An 18,019-nucleotide genomic window follows, 5' to 3' on the forward strand; every position below is an offset into this window, starting at 1 on the left:
TGCGTATTTTAGTGAAGAATATGTAGAAATTACAAAAATATTCGAAAAGTTGATCCTTGACCCCGCAACATGAGAAAAACACCATAAAAATGGTCCAATTTTCAAACTACCGTAACTCTTACAATAGTGAATATATTTCAGTGAAACTTTTTTCTGAAGCAGTGCTCATGGGCACCTACAAAAATGTATTAGACAACTTTTCTGTTGGCCGTCAAGTAAAATTACTAAAATTGAAAAACTAATTTTGAAGAAAAATCGACCGGGGTAGTGTCTAAATTCTTTGGTGAACAAAAAAAATTTGAATCGTTCTAAAAAAATTATTTTTGGTTGCAGAGGTTAATTTCAATCACTTTTGGTGAATACGCATACCTCCGAATTCCTACGCACTTTCGAGAAAAAAATTCGAGTATGTGGACAAATTTGTCGACAAAATTAAAAAATTTCAAATTGTTCTGGAAAAATTATGTTTCGTTGCGGGGATCAATTACAATCATTTTTGGTAAATACACATACTCCTGAATTCCTACGTACTTTCGAGAAAAAAATTCATTACCGAAAATATACTGTGTGGCCGGAAATGTTTCTATAACTTTTTAACGAAGCCTGAATCAACAAATTAGTATCCTTGATTTTCGTCTTATTTTGGCCTCTAGAGTCTTCTTTAAAATTTTTCCCAGGGGTGGCTGAGCACTCTGTATAAGACTTGATGACCAGTGAGTAGCTTCATGATTGTGAAGCTTGACATCAAGAATTTGTAACGAGTCAGACTCGTCATTGTACCGCAAGGAGTTGATATTGTATTTTAAAATCCAGTTGAAACAAGAAACATTATTAAATATATTTTTTGGGGATAAAGATTGCATGAATTACAAAAACCATGAATATTAACTAGTAGCGTTATGTACATATTTTTTTTGGTGTATTCTGACGAGTATTAAAAGTTTGTAACTTTCTGAACTACCTTTCATACACATCCTATGTACGCGTAACATAAATTGTTATATTTTGAAAGTAGAATACAATGGAATCCATTGTTTCACGAGTTATCATTGTGTCCTGAATCAGCGCCTCACTTTCCTCTGCATTCACGTACCGGTTGTTCATTAAAGAATTATAAAGACCATTGCCTGGCGTTCAAGGGACGCAATCCAAGCAGGCACGCCCCATATGGGATTTATTAGAATTAGAAATCTGATCCTCCACGTGTGGCTCTACGTTGTATATTAACATTAACGGCACAGAGTCTACGGTGAGCCATTTGTACTCGAGCCCCGTGAATTACGTAGAACGTGAGAGGCTTTCAGACGCGAATTATTAGTCTCATTATTACCTATTTTACTGGTTTCGCTGGTCCAGAACATCTCCCCTGATCAAATGAACCTTAAAAAGTAGAACGTTAAAGTAATCCCACAGGTGATTGTGTCCATCGCATTTCTACCGAAAGAAATTTCAGAAACGTTCACAAAATTTTGTTCCTAAGTATCCGTCTACTCATCTTTAAAATTATTTTTAAAAATTTGTTTGAATCAGCTTCGAATTGTTAAGCTTTGATAAAAGCGAGATACATTCGGTATAAAATGAATGTTCTCATTTGTAGGACTTTGTATTTTTAGACGAAAAGGAATATTTATCTGCAATGACAGGGATTATTTTGCAGAATGTTCGAACGTACGTATCATACGTGTACTGAATAATTAAGATTGGTGGTAGCTGTGTGGAACGTAAATAATGCACTGCAAAACGGGCGTACAAGTTGTACATTTGCAGTTCTATAGACTCATATCCTCGCATATTATCATTGCATTATGGTAATTAAATGTTCATATTTTCCTTTACAGTTAGTTTCGAAGTTGAAACGACCAAACAAAGAATGTAACAACATTTGACTATACACAGGCGCGAAAGAAAAAATTTCCAACGTACGTTGCGATTCTCGCACAAATAATTTTGACGCTCGGCGATCGGCTCTCTTTTCCCTTATAATTAATTCTGAAATTGTTCGGGCGCGACGGAAATTTTATTCATCTCTCTTTGCGCGTCTCAGTTCGAATCTTAACGAAGGGCCGCGTCCCGTTATTAAGGGAACGAAGTCAGCGAATTGATATTAGAATAAATGTTAAAATTAAAGCGACGAGGAGAGAATCTTCTTGATTAATTCGATAGATAATACTCGCGGGTGCTTTCGTTGGCTACGATAAGGGACGCTGTCGCTGCGAACGCGCCCGAACAATCCAACCTCCATTCGAGATGGGACCTACGGAGGTCCCTCCGATCTCCGTCGACTCGTCCGCAGGTGGGTTTGAGAGGAGTGGCACGATTCGCCAGGGAATTATCGGTACTTGATTGCGCTTAATCCGCAAAGTTTTCTCGTTTGACTTCGCCTCCGTCTAAGACTCGCGTCACAGGCTCTAGCCGTGCGCGATTTTCAGACGGCTCGGGGATTCCCTCGAACGAAAAAATGCGCGCTAATGCGCGCCAGCAAAAAGGAAAAAATTCATATCAAACGCGAATGTCGAAAGGTGAATCTCTTGCTAACGATGTTCGTTTAGCAGAATGTGTTTGCACACTTGTTATGTCGCTTCTGCTCCTTCTTTTCCTGACTTCCTCCTCGTCTACCTTCCCTTCGCTTTCTGTCGTCCCTTGGTGCTCTCTCGAGTCGCGTTCTACATGCGACGTGTTGTCGAAGAGGGTCTTATAGGTTCTCTAGGAAGTTTAGAACTTGAGAAAATTCAACGCCTCTTTTTACATACAGGCATACTTCGGGTCAAGACGCTTCTCCGATACGATACTCTTCAAAATTACACGCTCATTATTTACGAAGCTTGTGCGACGGTTTTTAGATGATCAAGTTCCATTGTCGTTCATCGCGATTAATTTTTATGAAATGTTCGTTTGAGTTTTGACGATTGAAGTAATGTAAAAATGGTAAAACGAGGGCAGGATAATGAATCAGTTTATGTTATTAGATGTTCAAAGTTTTAAAGTATAACAAGGTGTTTCATTTTCGCGAATGGACTTTATGTTTATTTTGCGAAAATGAATTCAAGATACGAGAGGAACTAGAACATTTTAAACTTTGGTTAGATACTTTTTAATTTCTTCGGTCTACTTCGTACAGTTGTTATAAACCGTTGTACATCTATTCGTTACATTGTTCGTTATAAAATTCTGGGAAATTTCAAGAGACTTACTTAAGTGAAAGGCAAGTAAATGGCGAAAGTCTGAGAGCAAGTTTTCATGAATACGCAGAGTATTGTTTTACAAGGAAATATTTCCGCTAACGAAAAGTTATTTAAAAGATTTATTTTTCTGAGAATGAATTTTATTATTAAAATATAATAATGAATCTTTCTAACAAGATATTACGTGCATAAATATTCATAAAATCGTATTTATAAATTAATTATAATTATTCAGTATAGTTTTGGAGTAACGACCGATAGGGTTTATAAGTGTGAAATAAGTGCCACCATCGCTTCGAGGGCTTAAACGTGGAACAACGTGATCCTACGTAACGTTGCATTATAACAATCCTAACTGTCTCAACAGCCTAACGCATTATTTCCATTCCGTTTCACGATTTTAGTGCGTTTCGTGACGTCTGGTTCTGCGTGTTGAAACACGCTCCCTTTCCTTCTATTCACAATGCAAGTACATGGTTGAAATTAATTTCAAGCACAGGCGTAATGCTTCCAGCAATATAATTCCTACAATTTAATCTCTTCAAATGTAATACTTATAGATGAAATGTTCCGCGCTGAACATTTAACGAAATCTCTATCTATTATTATTGCAGTCTCAGAGACGCTGGTTGCCATCATTTCAATATATACCGTGGCATTGTAATTATTCAAATCAGAGTGAATTCGAGCTCTAACGTGTACAGGTAATGTTCAGCTATTACAAAATACGAGCTTGCTAGCATATTCGTCACGAGAAACACGAAATAAGTTAAAATTCACTTGAAAGTCACAAGTATTGATTTTCCTAATTTGGAAATAAGTTTGTGAAAATATGCTTCTCGAGAAACAAAGAATAAGTGGTGGTTGGGCTATGGTTTTGGCTCTTACTGTACACGGTACGTAGAAATGTTTCTTTTCCGGCGTGCAATGTTTCTCGACATTGTCCTTTTCCGGGCGTGCTTGGCGTTAGTGGCGGATGTATTTTTTAGAATCCATTCGACAAAAATTCGAAATCTTCCTTACACGTCGGGGCGTCCATAAAATCACAAGTACCGCTGTAAGTAGTAAAGACGCGAAAGAGACAGGCACGTGGAAGCCAGGACGCATGCGTGTCGTGTTGCTCCTGCAGGACTTCGCACAACGAGTCAGTCTGCATCTAGACTCCGGCTCGCGTACATTTTCCGCCTGTGCGTGTCAAGTGTCAGAAGAACGTACCGAATCGTCGTGGACGCCAATTATGACAATAATAACATCCCAGCTGATCCTGTGGACCGCGTTCGTTGTTATCGCGGCGACTCATCGATCAGAAGGTGAGCGATCGATCATCCTACGAACGAAATTACAGCGTTTGTCGCTGGAGACTTTTTGGAAAATCGTCGCGACAGCTCATGGGTCTCGTTCCTTTCGTGTCGGTAGATCGTAAACATTGTACGAACGCTTCGGGAACGACAAATATTTTTCCACGGTGTTACGTTTAACGTTACATAATTCAACGGGGGAGGGATGGAACCGTGTTGGAACTTTTTGCCCGGCGTATTTAACGATAAAACGTGTGCAAACAATGAATGAACGCAGTGAAACGGATTAAGGAAAGAAGGTTGCCTTCGTTTTGTGCACGCTACTTGCGCACTATTTATTACGATTAAGTAAATCCCGCGTCGCTCAGGACGCCGAGTTGAAAATCTTACTGCGTAATGAAACGTATCAATTAGTTTCGTTTAATGGTCGTTATAAATGATTCCGTGAACTATGATGTCATTGGCACAGCTGATAAACTCGTTTAGACGCCTAGGAATGCTGAATTGTATATTATTTAGGCGAGCTTAAAATAGCAAATCCGTGCGAAACGCGTACGACGTTCGCAACCACTGAATATTAAACTTTTTTCATATTCGTACGAAGATTTTTGTTTACATTTCACGCATTTACGTACAAACTACGGAATGTTGAACAGTATTTTTATTTAACCGAAATGTACGAAGACACTTGTAACGAACACGTGCCAGGAGGGCAAATGTGCGCGTACTGCTAGATCGTGATATTACGGTTATTATATTTCATTACATATCGTTAAATTCTGTTCCGTACGCTACGTGTTGCAAAATTCTTGGGCAACTTGAATGGAATTATTTAAGTAGCGGATACACAACCGGCCAAAAGTTTAACCAAGTTTTAATGAAAGTGTGGGACACCGTTTTACGAAGATCAGTGAGACTGATAAGAAAGCAAAGTTAAAACTTATACGTGCAACACGATAACAGAACGTTTACGTATTACGGAATGGATTATTTAAAACGTTTAGGATAATGGGAATACGTTTATATGTATATACGTGTATTTTCCACGTGACTAGCTTTACTGTATCGTGCAAAATTCTTATTTCTGAAATTACATTGAATACTACTAGGAACCATATAAAATTACTTCTTGTACATTCGTCAAAACTGAGTTAATGAATACGAAATTAATGGCACCTCGATAATTACTTTATCATATTAGAATGTAACGATAAGATTTCATATTATCAAATAATAATTTATTCACATATAGAAACTGTTACATATTTAATTTGTGCCTATCGGTGGTAGCAGAAATTATTAATTTCGGTTTCGTAAAGATTAGTATAATTATCATAACCTACATAAATATTTCTTCGTGTAGAGCGTATGCTATTTGCCCTTTTCTATACGTGGCTCCGTAAATACATTTTGGTTCACAGCCAAAACCGTTTTTCAGGTAGACGAATTATGTCGATTAACATTTGAAATTACAAATGAGTTTTTTAGAAGTTTACCATTTTTTAGAATTAACATATACGTACATATTTTAAACATCAGATTATACAATTCTTATCATACTCGTTGAATATTTTTGATGATAGGAAACCAACTAAAATAAAAGACAAATTGTAAAAACTCAGATTTAAATTTAGTTCAGAATATTTGGTTTGAACCGGAAATCGGAAATTGGTGGCATGTTAGGAATAAGGAATAGTGTATTAATGAATGACCATAAATATTCAGAGAATGTAGTAGAAAGGTAGTAGAAAATAGTTAATGAAATCATATATGTATATTGATAGATTTATATCCATTGCAATTAGCTTTCCAATTTCTAAAATGAGCACGTCTATATAATTAAAATAGCGCGTGTAATAATACGCCTGGGACGTATAAAGCGCAAAATTTTGTAACGAGGTAAGAATTGTAGAACACAGAAAGACGAAAACATTCACGAGAAGTCATTCTATAACTTTGTCCCACAATGGAAGTAGGACTTTCTGCACTGTTGAACGGAAAGGACCTCCTGAAATTCTTACGAATGTCGAATAGAATAATGCGACGGGAATTGCAAGCCTTCAGGCATTCGTATTATCAATATACAAAATTTGACGTTTTATTCGGAGTACGGAGCTTACAAAAGTAATTAATTGGGAATGGGATTCGCTCAATACGTACTCAGGAATATTCATCCATTGTGTGTTGAAATATAATTTCATTAAAATCGAGTAATACTTGCAAAATAATTCATTTAGTATGGAACTTCGGATTCATTGATCGCATTTGAGGTACGGGACAAGTATTATAATTTCAGCTTAAGGATTGTTAATGAATTAAAAAATATCTATTCCCCAAATTATAAAGAATAATTAACGTAAAAATAATTGGGTGTTTGTATCGCTATTATTGGCTAATCCAATCGATCGAGAGAGGATGGAGATAAATGGTCGACGGAGATAACAAATTTCTGTCACACGCGTAGGATTTAAATTTGAAATTCGATCTCGGCGACTGTCATCTCGCCTTGATATCCTGGAATTGCTAACAGAAGAAAAATTAAGGTTCTAAATGATTAGTGTTCCGTCGAACTTCGGGATTGGTTGCGATTTCTCTAGGGGAACGTCAGCCTCTAGAGAATCAGCGGTCTGTGATAGACAAACCAGTGGTGGCTGGCTCTAATAGTGGCGCTGTCAGAATGACCCAGAGACAGGAACGTGGTCAGCTTCATGCAGGCACGCACGCCTGTGCACACATGGTAATCAGTTACGTTCTAAATTTGATAACCTGTTTCGACAAATTTGCTTCCGAAACTCCATCAGAGTACTAACGTCGCTTGATTCCTGTCTCCGTGCATTTTTGTTTATTCATTTATACGATTACTCTCGTTGGTTTCGTCTAATGGCAACAGTGGCGTTGAAATTTAGAGACGTCACATAAAATCCTGTTCTACGCGTGGACTTTACTCGCTGAAAAGATCAAAAAGTTATTAATAAATGCATAGCCAGAAGATTCTACAATTTATCGAATTATTTTGTTTTTATACCGTTTATTTAAATTTTATCATCGCTCGGTTCATATAAAAGCTCCTCTAACAGATCCCACATTCATTTTATATTTTTTTATTTTAGTTTCAACAAATAAATCATCGATCAATTATAGTTGATATCGTGACCACTAGTGCGTCAATTACTGTCAATTTGAACATCTGACATCTAGTGTATAGTTGTTTGAACGATGATGTTGCTTAAATTACACGACCATTCATGAATTCTCGAAAAAGTTTGTTGACAGTGATACGATATTGATATTCGAATTATAATTGACACCAGAGGTTACAATTCTTATTTGACTGAAATCCTGGCATGGAGAGTCGATCCAACTGCTTCTACAACTGCTTATCCGATTAAGTCCCGATTGATAAAATCTGATTGTTCCTGTTTGAAGTCTAAGTGCTTCCGAGACTGATTGATCAATTGGTGGAAGGCTAATGGTTTCCAGGCCTTCCAACGGACTGTTGATCGGTAATTGATTCTTGACTAACTGCTGGCAGCTTGAGTGCTTTCAGGATGCAGATGACTGATTAATAACTGACTAAATCTGCTGGGTGTTGAGTGCTTTCACGATTCCGAGTAACTTCTAAATAATTATTGCATCTTCCAAGTCACAACCATGTTTATAGATGTTACCCACCGTTTATGAAGTTGAAATTCATAATTTTATAAATATTGCGATTAATTCCAGGTAGAAATTCTGGTTTAGTTGCGTTAGTTGTATTCTGTTAAATATTCTGACGTTATTGTTTATGATTTATAAGAATCTGAAACGTGTAAATGACCTGATACCCTATTTCGTGATAGGTTAGTTCAGACTCACAATTCGACATACAGTCTATTTGATAATATGATATTAAATTGATATTTAATGAGAGGGAGATTGTATTAGTTTCAATTTTGTCAATACAACCGTTTTCAAATATGAGTGCTGTATATGCTAAACGAATGTCTTTCTGAAATTAAATATAAACTTCGAGGAGAATGCTGTTTGACACTCGAATCATTAAGTAGAAAAATTTGTAAGATATGGAGATCTTTGTCATCATATGCAAAAAAATTGGTGGAAAGCTAATTGGGGATATTAGACTCATTATTAAACGAAAGCGTATTAGATTTTTAAATATACTTGCGATTTGTATACAATTTTTTACGAAGAAAATTATTTTTTTCTGATTTATCGCGCCCACGCTCTTATCAAACAGACTGTAGTAACTGTCTTTTTAACTGCTGAATACGAAGCGGAATGCCGGTGCTTTGTAGACTAATTCTGTTTCTTCGATTACCATGGTAAATCCACTTCCCTTAGAGCTTTCAGACCTGTCTATATAAATTTCTAGCAGTATCTCGTCCCTTATTCGTTTACGTATTCTAGAAACGTTAGAAATATTTTTATTTATACGGGATCACAGTGGTTATATTTTTGTCGTAGTTTGCCATTTGCAAATTCGTTCTATCAATGTCCAAGAGCAACATCCGATTGTTTTCTTTTGGAAGTTTCTGTTATGGAAAGTTGAAATTCTTTAAAGTGTTCTTCGCTGCAAACTTAAAGAGGTTTCGAAGTTCCCTGGGTGTTTTTTTGAATAATTTATATCCGTAAGGAGATAGTATACGTTCAATGAATTGGGTCAAACCATAAGTTCTTGCTCGTGATATTTTTTGCTTTGTACAGTTGTATCTTGAAATATTGTTTTCGTTACTAGTAATTCTTCTCTCCATTTTTTCCGTTTGATTATCAAGGTTCAATATTGTCTGAAGCTTCAACGTGGCAAAAGTATATCTCGTTATTTTATTTTGTTCCGTATTTTTCGAAAATTTATCACAAATTTATGAACTGACTAGGTTGTTACTTCTAGAGTCAGAAATTGCATTCTTATTTATAGTTACATATTTTCTATCGATATTACCGACAATGCAGATTGGTTAACAAGTTGAACATTTTCCCGACTTTCATTCCTAGGGGACATTCTGGGTGCCTGAAAAGGAACAAAAAGATGTAAAAGAACGAGGATGTGTCACAGGGACGAAACCCTCCCTTCCGTTACGCGCTTAACGCGCTTTTCCAGGAGACGTAGTGCAACGATACTTATTCCCGTGGTCGGAATTTTTGGCAACGAAACGAAATTTCCGTCGAGCTTTGAATTCTCTGCCTAGGCTAATATCAGTCTTCAATTACCGTTAAAACCTAATTTCTATTTTCCCCTTCGGAAGCTTCTGAATTCAGGATTCCTCGCCACTTAAGAAAACTTTTAAGTCGAAACGATAAATTGGATCTTGCCCTATCAAGGTGTCTTTTACTTCTGTTAAACACATGCTGATTGTGGAATACTAGGACTCGCAAATAGTCGCGAGGGGGTTCTTGACCGTGTCATAAACTCTGCAGCTGGCTGGCGCTGACACACAGAGATAAAAATTCAATTTACGACCGAAGTGTTGGGACATTTTTCAAGTATATTTCGAACCCCCGGAGTATTCGCCGCGATTATATCCAGAAATTCGTTTAACCGGTGACTATTAAACATCGGATTAACAATTTGTACGCGGAAGTTCCGCTCTCGCCTCTGGCGAGTTTTACGAAACAAAGTTCGCGGAACGATTGCATCGACGACGGATTTGTATGTCGTAAATTATTTCGCGGGACGAGTTCGTTTTTGCCGTTGTGTCTCCAAGGGAAATTATCCGAAACGAGCGTTAAAAAACAAACCGAAATTCGCGGCCTCGTTCGCGGGACCGTACATTCAAATTTACTCGTTCGAAATTCCCTCGCGGCGAGACTTTTATATTAAAAGTTTCACTAAAATTTGTCCTAATCCTGTTTAAATACAGCGCGGTCAAGAGATTTGCATAGATTAACATTCATTCTCATACGAAAGGCTTACAACTTTCGATAAAATATCGTTAACGACCGCTAGGAGCCTCGTTAATTTGTTCGTCACTGAAGTCATTTGCGTAAAATTATCTTCGTTGCGTCGCTGATGGAATGTTGCACCGGATGGAGTCGCTCTAACCAAACTGATTATCTTTATCGGTTTGTAACGCGATAGGACACGTAAAAATGCACAATTTATATTTATGTAATCTTTTTCTAGACTAGATAATCTTCCAGATATTCGAGGGCCGCTTCCATCCTCTGTATACGAGTTATTATACCGAGTGTTCGGTCATCCTTGGGAAAAAATTTTAATGGGAGATTCTAGAGGCCAAAATAAGACGAAAATCAAGAATATCAATTTGTTGATTGAGGCTTCGTTAAAAAGTTATTAAAAAATTAAATTAAAAAATTTCAAATCATTCACGGAAAAATTATTCTCGGTTGCGGGGATCAATTGTAATAATTTTTGGTGAGTAGACATACCCCTGAATTCCTATGCACTTTCGAGAAAAAAATTCCAGTAGGCGTTTAAATTTGTTAAAAATAAAGCGCCATTTGTTTCGGCACCACCTAGAGTTATTCTGACTTACCTTTTTTTCGTAACAGTGTCTTTTGTCTGTAACAAAGCCTCGTGCTAATTAAATGTGTTTCGCTGAGAGGAAGCCGAGTTTTGCTCATTTATATCCCCAAAATTCCCACAAAATTTTTCGACGAAGGAAAAAATTTCAAATCATTCTGGAAAAATTATTTTTTGTTGTAGGGGTCAATTACAATCATTTTTGGTGAATACTCATACCCTCGAAAACCTACGTACTTTCGAGAAAAAATTTCTTTACCGAAAATATACTGTGTGCTCGGAAATGTTTCTATAACTTTTTAACGAAGCTTCAATCAACAAATTGATATTCTTGATTTTCGTCCTATTTTGGCCTCTAGAATCTCCCATTAAAATATTTTCCAGGGGTGACCGAACACCCTTTATATTTTTTAAAAAACCAGCTCTCACGTAACTCATAAAAATCAACGTCTTACGCTGAAACGGTATCCCTTGCTGGTATTAATGATAAAAACTTCCTGGCAACATAAATGCCTGATAAAGATAATCCTACTGTCGGACATGCTGTCCGATTGATTGATGCTTCTCTATAAGACTGAATGGAAGGGAACGCGAAAAGAATAGTCGTCGCGAGCCAAGGAACAGCTGAAAGGTAATTAAAGGAGAACGCATAGAAATCTAACGCGAGGCATTATTTCTTGCTGGGAAATATATTCCCCTGGACAAAAGTGTCCGATATAAATAGCTAGAGACTCGTTGGTACATTTTATCATTGTCATTCGAGCCAGATGATTAATATTTGTGCTCGGGATAGACGGAAATATGAAACTTACGCAGTCGGGCACGCAAGGATGTCTGCCTTCATGGAAAACTTACGTGTACTTCCTATTGGAATGATGAAAGCATGACAAATGCGAGCAATTTGTACTGGTATATTCTTTTGTGGAATTCTGTAAACATTAATATCAATGTTAAGATCGAGATACCTAAACGTATATGTATGTACACGTCTTGTGTTTTCTTTCTTGTTCTTTATTTTGCCTGCTATGCTGCTTTAGGATATTTTATTTATTTAAAAGTTGACATCAACGAATTCTTTTTACGTTGCTTCCGAAATTTTTATTTTTCCGTTCCATACACAGCTCAAGAAGAATTATATTTACGGACTTCATACACAACCAATTTGTGGAAGTCTCTAAACATTAATATCAATGCTAACATCGAGATACCTAATCGTATATGTACACGTCTTGTGTTTTCTCTTTTGTTCTTTTTTATTTTGCCTGTCTTTCTGCTTTAGGATATTTTATTTATTTAAAAGTCGACATCAACGAATTCTTTTCACGTTGCTTTCGAAATTTTTATTTTTCCGTTCTACACACCCCTTAAGAAGAAGTATATTATATTTACGAACTTTATACAGAAACATACAGGGCGCGTTTCAAGTAGAACTGTCTTGTACATTATTTTATATTATTAAATTTGTTATACGTTTACGTTGATGATACTGTTATCCGCATTTTGGTAGCAATTGATGTCTGAAACTTTATATACAGGGTGTCCCACGCAACTGGAACCGACTATACCTCCTAAACGGTTGGGAATAGAAAAATATGTTATAAGTCAAAGTTAAATGGTATCAGACGATGCGTAATATGCAACTAATTTTATGCACTTTTGTGCATTGGTGCACCAGAAAAATGCAACTGCACTTTTTAAAAAAATGGAAACCTACATTTTTGACTGCACCAGTCGATGTAGTTTCTTATGCTCAACATAAAAGTACTAACACACTTATGTCCTAAACTTATTCGATAGGAAGTTATCGAAGATAAAAGTTCTCTGAATTATTTCGGTCTCTCAGCAAGCGTTCCGGAGTACTTACGTTACAACAAGTGTTCGAACAGCCTCCATTGCAGTCCAAGCATCTTTCCATCCGTCTCTTAACGTTGCACAATGCGTTCCTGATGTCTCTTTCCGTAATTTTGGATATTTCTTGCTGAATGCTTTCTTGGAGCTCCTCAAGATTAGTAATGGGGTGCGAACACACCCTATCTTTCAGAAATCCCCATAAAAAAAAAGTCGAGGGATGTGTGATCTAGTGATCGTGCTGACCATAAGATCAGCCCTTGTGTACCGATCCATTTCGCGCCATAAGTTTTATTTAAATGTTTGACAACTATCTGTGAATTGTGTGCTGGAGCATTGTCTTGTTGAAAGTACCTCATGTTTTACCGCACACTTAGAGAAATCTCTGTATCGTGGAAGAGAACTCGTAGGTCGGATTCCAGAAACTTTAAGTACCTCTGGCCAGTCAATGTTCCGTTAAAGAAATGTGCACCGATAATCCATTTGTCAAAAATTCCACACCAAACATATACACTGTACCGTATTTGATTGTTAGTGTTCCTTCTGAGGCATTTTCAACGGACCATGTATGTTCATTATGTCGATAGAACATTCCATTGTTGTAAATGTCGCCTCGTCTATCCACAGAATTTGAAATACAAAATTTTCATTTTCCTGAATACGCTGTAAGAAATATCGACAACAGTTCATTCTTCGGATTTCGTCTCTAGGACGCAATATTTGCCCAACGGAAAACCGATAGGAATAAAAGTTCTGTGTTCTTAGAATGCGTCGAACAGAGGATTTTGAAATTCCACATTCTCTAGCTAGATCTCTCACAGACGCATGTGGATTTAATTCAACGTTCGCCTGTACTACTGTCACATTATCGTCATCTTTAACAATTGGTTTGGGCACGTCTCGTTCTCGTTTGTGGAAAGACTCGTATTGGTGTAAATTGGACTTCAGTGTTTGTAAAAACACGAACTCGAGGGCTGTTGCCGATTGGGCTACATTTCTCGGTACAGCCTTGCGGAGTCGGTATCACTTTGATTGCATTTACTAAACAAAATGAACATATCAACTGCTTCACTATTCGTAAATGTCATAATTTCGAAACACTGGGTCAGTAAACGATCGTACACGAGTGGTGAATAGTTACTGATGGAAATCATAATCTTACAGTGACTAGTAGTAGCTGCCGCGAAACATTGCAAGGTAGCATAAACATTGTAAAGCAACAGGAACATTGTAATGGTTTCGGAGAACTTTTATCTTCGATAACTTTCTAACGAATAAGTTTAGGGCATTAGTATGTTAGTACTTTTATGTAGAGCATAAGAAACTACATCGACTGGTGCAGTCAAAAATGTAGGTTTCCATCTAAAAAAAAAGTGCAGTTGCATTTTTCTGATGCACCAATGCACAAAAGTGCATAAAATTAGTTGCATATTACGCATCGTCTGATACCATTTAACTTACAACATATTTTTCCATTCCCAACCGTTTAGGAGGTATAGCCTGTTCCAGTTGCGTGGAACACCCTGTAGAGGAGGAAACGTAAAAGCGATGGGATTGACATATAAAAACCTCAAGATCGGAACATTCGTATCAGGAGGTTATATTCCGTGACCCAATTCAAAAACATCAACCAAATACGGAAAATTTTAAGCGGTGGAACAATAAAATGTTTCGTCGCGTGGTATGGAAGGCCGGTTGGCCAGCAGTTTTAAACTTCATGTCACGAGCAGGGTACGCTAATTATTCCCGAGCATGCGAATGAAAGAAATTCCTTTCTCTTTCGGCGCGAGTTGCAGATGTATACACGTATAGAACGAAGGCGTACAATGTTATACAACGTTAGGCAATTTCCATTATACAACATGCTTCTGTTATGCAAATCGAGACGCGTGTCTGAGTAGACGAGCTCTTACGCGATGTTCGGTGGTCGAGCTCTTCTAAGCAACGCTGAAAACTCGGTCTTGGACGTTGACGTGCACCGGTGTAATCCGTGCCGACGCGACGCCCATACGTCGTCTCCTTTCTTCTCTAATTTAATTACGCGATATATGAAATTTCGATCATCCCTCGCGTGACCGACCAAGACGTTCGGTCGATTCTTGAGATTAAAGACGGTGATTAACCATAAAAAGTTTTTTTATCGCAAACCAGCGTGATTTTCGAGACAGTTTTTAAAATAATAAATTGTTTTATTAATTACGGACCAAGGGAAGTTTAGTTAGTCTTTCCAAAGATAGAGCGTCCGATACGCTAGTATTTTATTCTGTTCCCTTGTAGCTCGAGAATTCCGCACGGATGGATAATTTCTATCTCGATTTAATCTATTTAAATTAATTAATTGCATAGTTGAAGACACATATCGAGCTTTAAATAAATTTGATAAAAGAATTGATCACGGTTATACGAATTAAAAGCGTCGAGTATAATGTTTCCTTAAGGGGACGGTCAGATTGAGCCTTTTACTAGGGGCTTATTAAAAAAAAAAATGGTTAGGTATGAATACTTTCTCTTTTACACGATATTTTGGTAGCTTAAAATGTATACGAATACAAATCTTTTTTATTGCAAAATGTTGTCAAACAACCATGTAGCGGGCACTTAAACAAATCCAAATTATTTTCATTTTTAAGTGATTTCTCTTCTCCAGATGAAGCGAATTGAATGTATCAAACGGTAAAATACTCGGAATAACCCCTGTTTTACATTGAACCTATTTAAATATTAACAAAAATCAAGATTATGAAAATAGTGCATTAAATACGGAAAATAGAGATTTTAAGGTAAAAAACTTGTCTCTTAAATTCTTTTTCTGGAAATTAGAAATTATTACAGGTTCAGTGCATAAAGGAACATTTGTTACGTATGTAAAACAAATTTCATGTCAATCTGAACCTCTGTTGTTTTGCAATCACTGCAAAATGAAACGAAAACAAGTTTTGATTGCTGTGACTATTACAAGCACCTCCAGCAGAATAATATGATGTTTCCAGAGTTTCTTCAGTATCTGTAGGTTATTGTTTAGACATTTTTGGATCTATTTTTCATATCTATTAGGGATTCGTTCAAGCGCCACTCCAAATTTTGTAAAAATTGTAATAGTAATTTTGCGTCATTATTGAAGATACATATCGAAAAATAGGCTGTAATTTCTGTCCCATTGAATAATGTTCTTGGAGCAATTTTCCGGATTAAATTATTGAAGCTTTCATTCGCATTCTGTGTATAGCCACCAATACATCGCTCAAGTAGATTTTCATTGCTCGAGTTTTCATAAATGGGTAAAATTACTTTAAAAACATTGTCGGGAAGTGACGGTTTATGTTTATAGCTGTCCAAATTATTTTGGGCCTTTGTTTTGTCCGCCACTTGACTAACAAATCCTTATTTTCCACGAAAATGTTATGAAACTTTGGCATTTAATTTCTGAATAGTATTACTAAAAAAAAAAAAACAATAGATTTTCTGACTGCGTGGCCCCCTTAAACAAGGACACGTTACTCTTACGATCGAAGATTTGTTTCAACTATTAACATTATAAATTTTAACGTGAATCTTAATCTATTTGCTGATTGTTATTCATTGCATTGTTCATCCTTCGAGTGTGCAGTTTCGGTTGCGTGATATATAACATTGCCACATAAATTATTGTATAAAAAATTTCTATACGAAATTTAATTAGTATCCAGCGCCACTCAGCGCGCATTGAAATGCAGAAAATTCAATTAACTTTGCAAATTTCCGCTCCCCGAACTTTATGATTCATGTGCTCGCAAATATTTGCACGGTATTCTATTACTTTTCCGGGGTGCTGTAACTGCACTTTTGCTGAAACCTCAGATACCTGTTTGCACGAGGCTAGTACACCGCGGAAATATCCGTTTGGTTAGTGCAAGTGCAGCTAAATCGTCGGAAACATCTCTGGGAACAGTTAAATGGCTGGACATCGATTTAACTATGTAAATGTATATTAAGCAAACGGTTTTCCACGGTTACGTCGAGAACTCCAGACGTATTGCGAACGCACGTTGTTCGGGATTACCGTGTTGTAAACACGTATAGTTTGCCGTACTTATTTCGACGGTCGCGAAACGGCGAGAATGTTTCGAACCGCAGGATTTGACGCGCTGTAAAAATTTCAGTTCCATCGATTCGATGATCCGTTTAAATGCGATACACGAGACCAGTACACTGAACGTCGATTTCAAAGCCGCTTAGAGACGTAAATACGGATCATGCGAAACGGCGCGGAATTTGATTCACTCTCGTTAAGATATTTTGATGCGGTGTTGCGGGAAATTATACGCCCAGTTCACTGCAAAAAGACGGGTTCGTCAATTTATTTACTCGGCTACATTTAACTCCTTAATTAATACGGTTCTAGTTATAGGACATGTTTTTAATCGTATAACAATTTATTCGATCGTCGTGATTTTTTAAGTATACAATTGAAGAAGAATTTTATTTATTATCCCTGACCGAACAAGAATACCCATAAAAATAATTTTATACTGTTGGAAAATTCGTTGAATGTCTCTGTAGTTACAGTCCTTTATTAGTTTGAGTATTAATTAGTTTATGTACAAATTAACGTGCACATTACAAATGCTTATTTATTCAAATCCAGAACTTAACTCACAAAATAAAAGAAAAATTTATATAAAATGTGTAGAAATGTACAAAGAAGTTCTCTAATTGAAGCTACACATAAGACTTTATTACAAAGAATAGAATTTTGTATTGCAGAAGGTGAAATGCAGTTCGAACATTGAGGCCTTAATGTTATGTAACGCTTAATTATTTCAAGTATTGTGGTTAACGGTCCATTATCTCTGACCGAACAAGAATACCCATCAAAATAATTTTATACTGTTGGAAAGTTGATTGTATCTTTCTGTAGTTACAGTTCTTTATTAGTTCGAGTATTAATTAGTTTATGGGCGTATAAATAGCCGAGGGAATAATTTTTATTTTCAAAAATGGAACAAAATTGCTAGTTTCTGATTATTTAAGTTATATCAGAAATAGTGTCCGTTATAAACGAGGCAGTACAAAACGACCAATTTCTTGGAAAAGATGTCTCTGCCATCGAAATTTCCTCGAAACCGTTCAAGAACAATTCCACGTAACGACGAAACACCTGTACGTGATCGGTTCGCTTATCGATCCCAATAATTGCGTAAATCGGTTTGATTATTGACGCCGGAAGTAGC

At 36.7% G+C, this 18,019-nt stretch overlaps 1 protein-coding gene across 1 annotated transcript in view; it reads left to right on the forward strand.

The window, feature by feature from the left end:
• The first annotated feature begins 4,349 nt into the window (after window positions 1-4,349).
• The window catches only part of LOC122401160 (neurotrimin-like), a 393,711-nt gene continuing 380,041 nt past the window's right edge, over window positions 4,350-18,019 (forward strand). The window contains exon 1 of the mRNA XM_043403122.1: window positions 4,350-4,492. Within this exon, the coding sequence (XP_043259057.1) occupies window positions 4,420-4,492 (73 nt within the window). The 5' untranslated portion in view covers window positions 4,350-4,419. The remainder of the gene's footprint in view (window positions 4,493-18,019) is intronic.

The sequence above is a fragment of the Colletes gigas genome, unplaced genomic scaffold (genome assembly GCF_013123115.1).
Source record: "Colletes gigas isolate AHSC1104 unplaced genomic scaffold, ASM1312311v1 Colletes_gigas_Sc00022, whole genome shotgun sequence".
Classification (NCBI taxonomy): domain Eukaryota; kingdom Metazoa; phylum Arthropoda; class Insecta; order Hymenoptera; family Colletidae; genus Colletes; species Colletes gigas.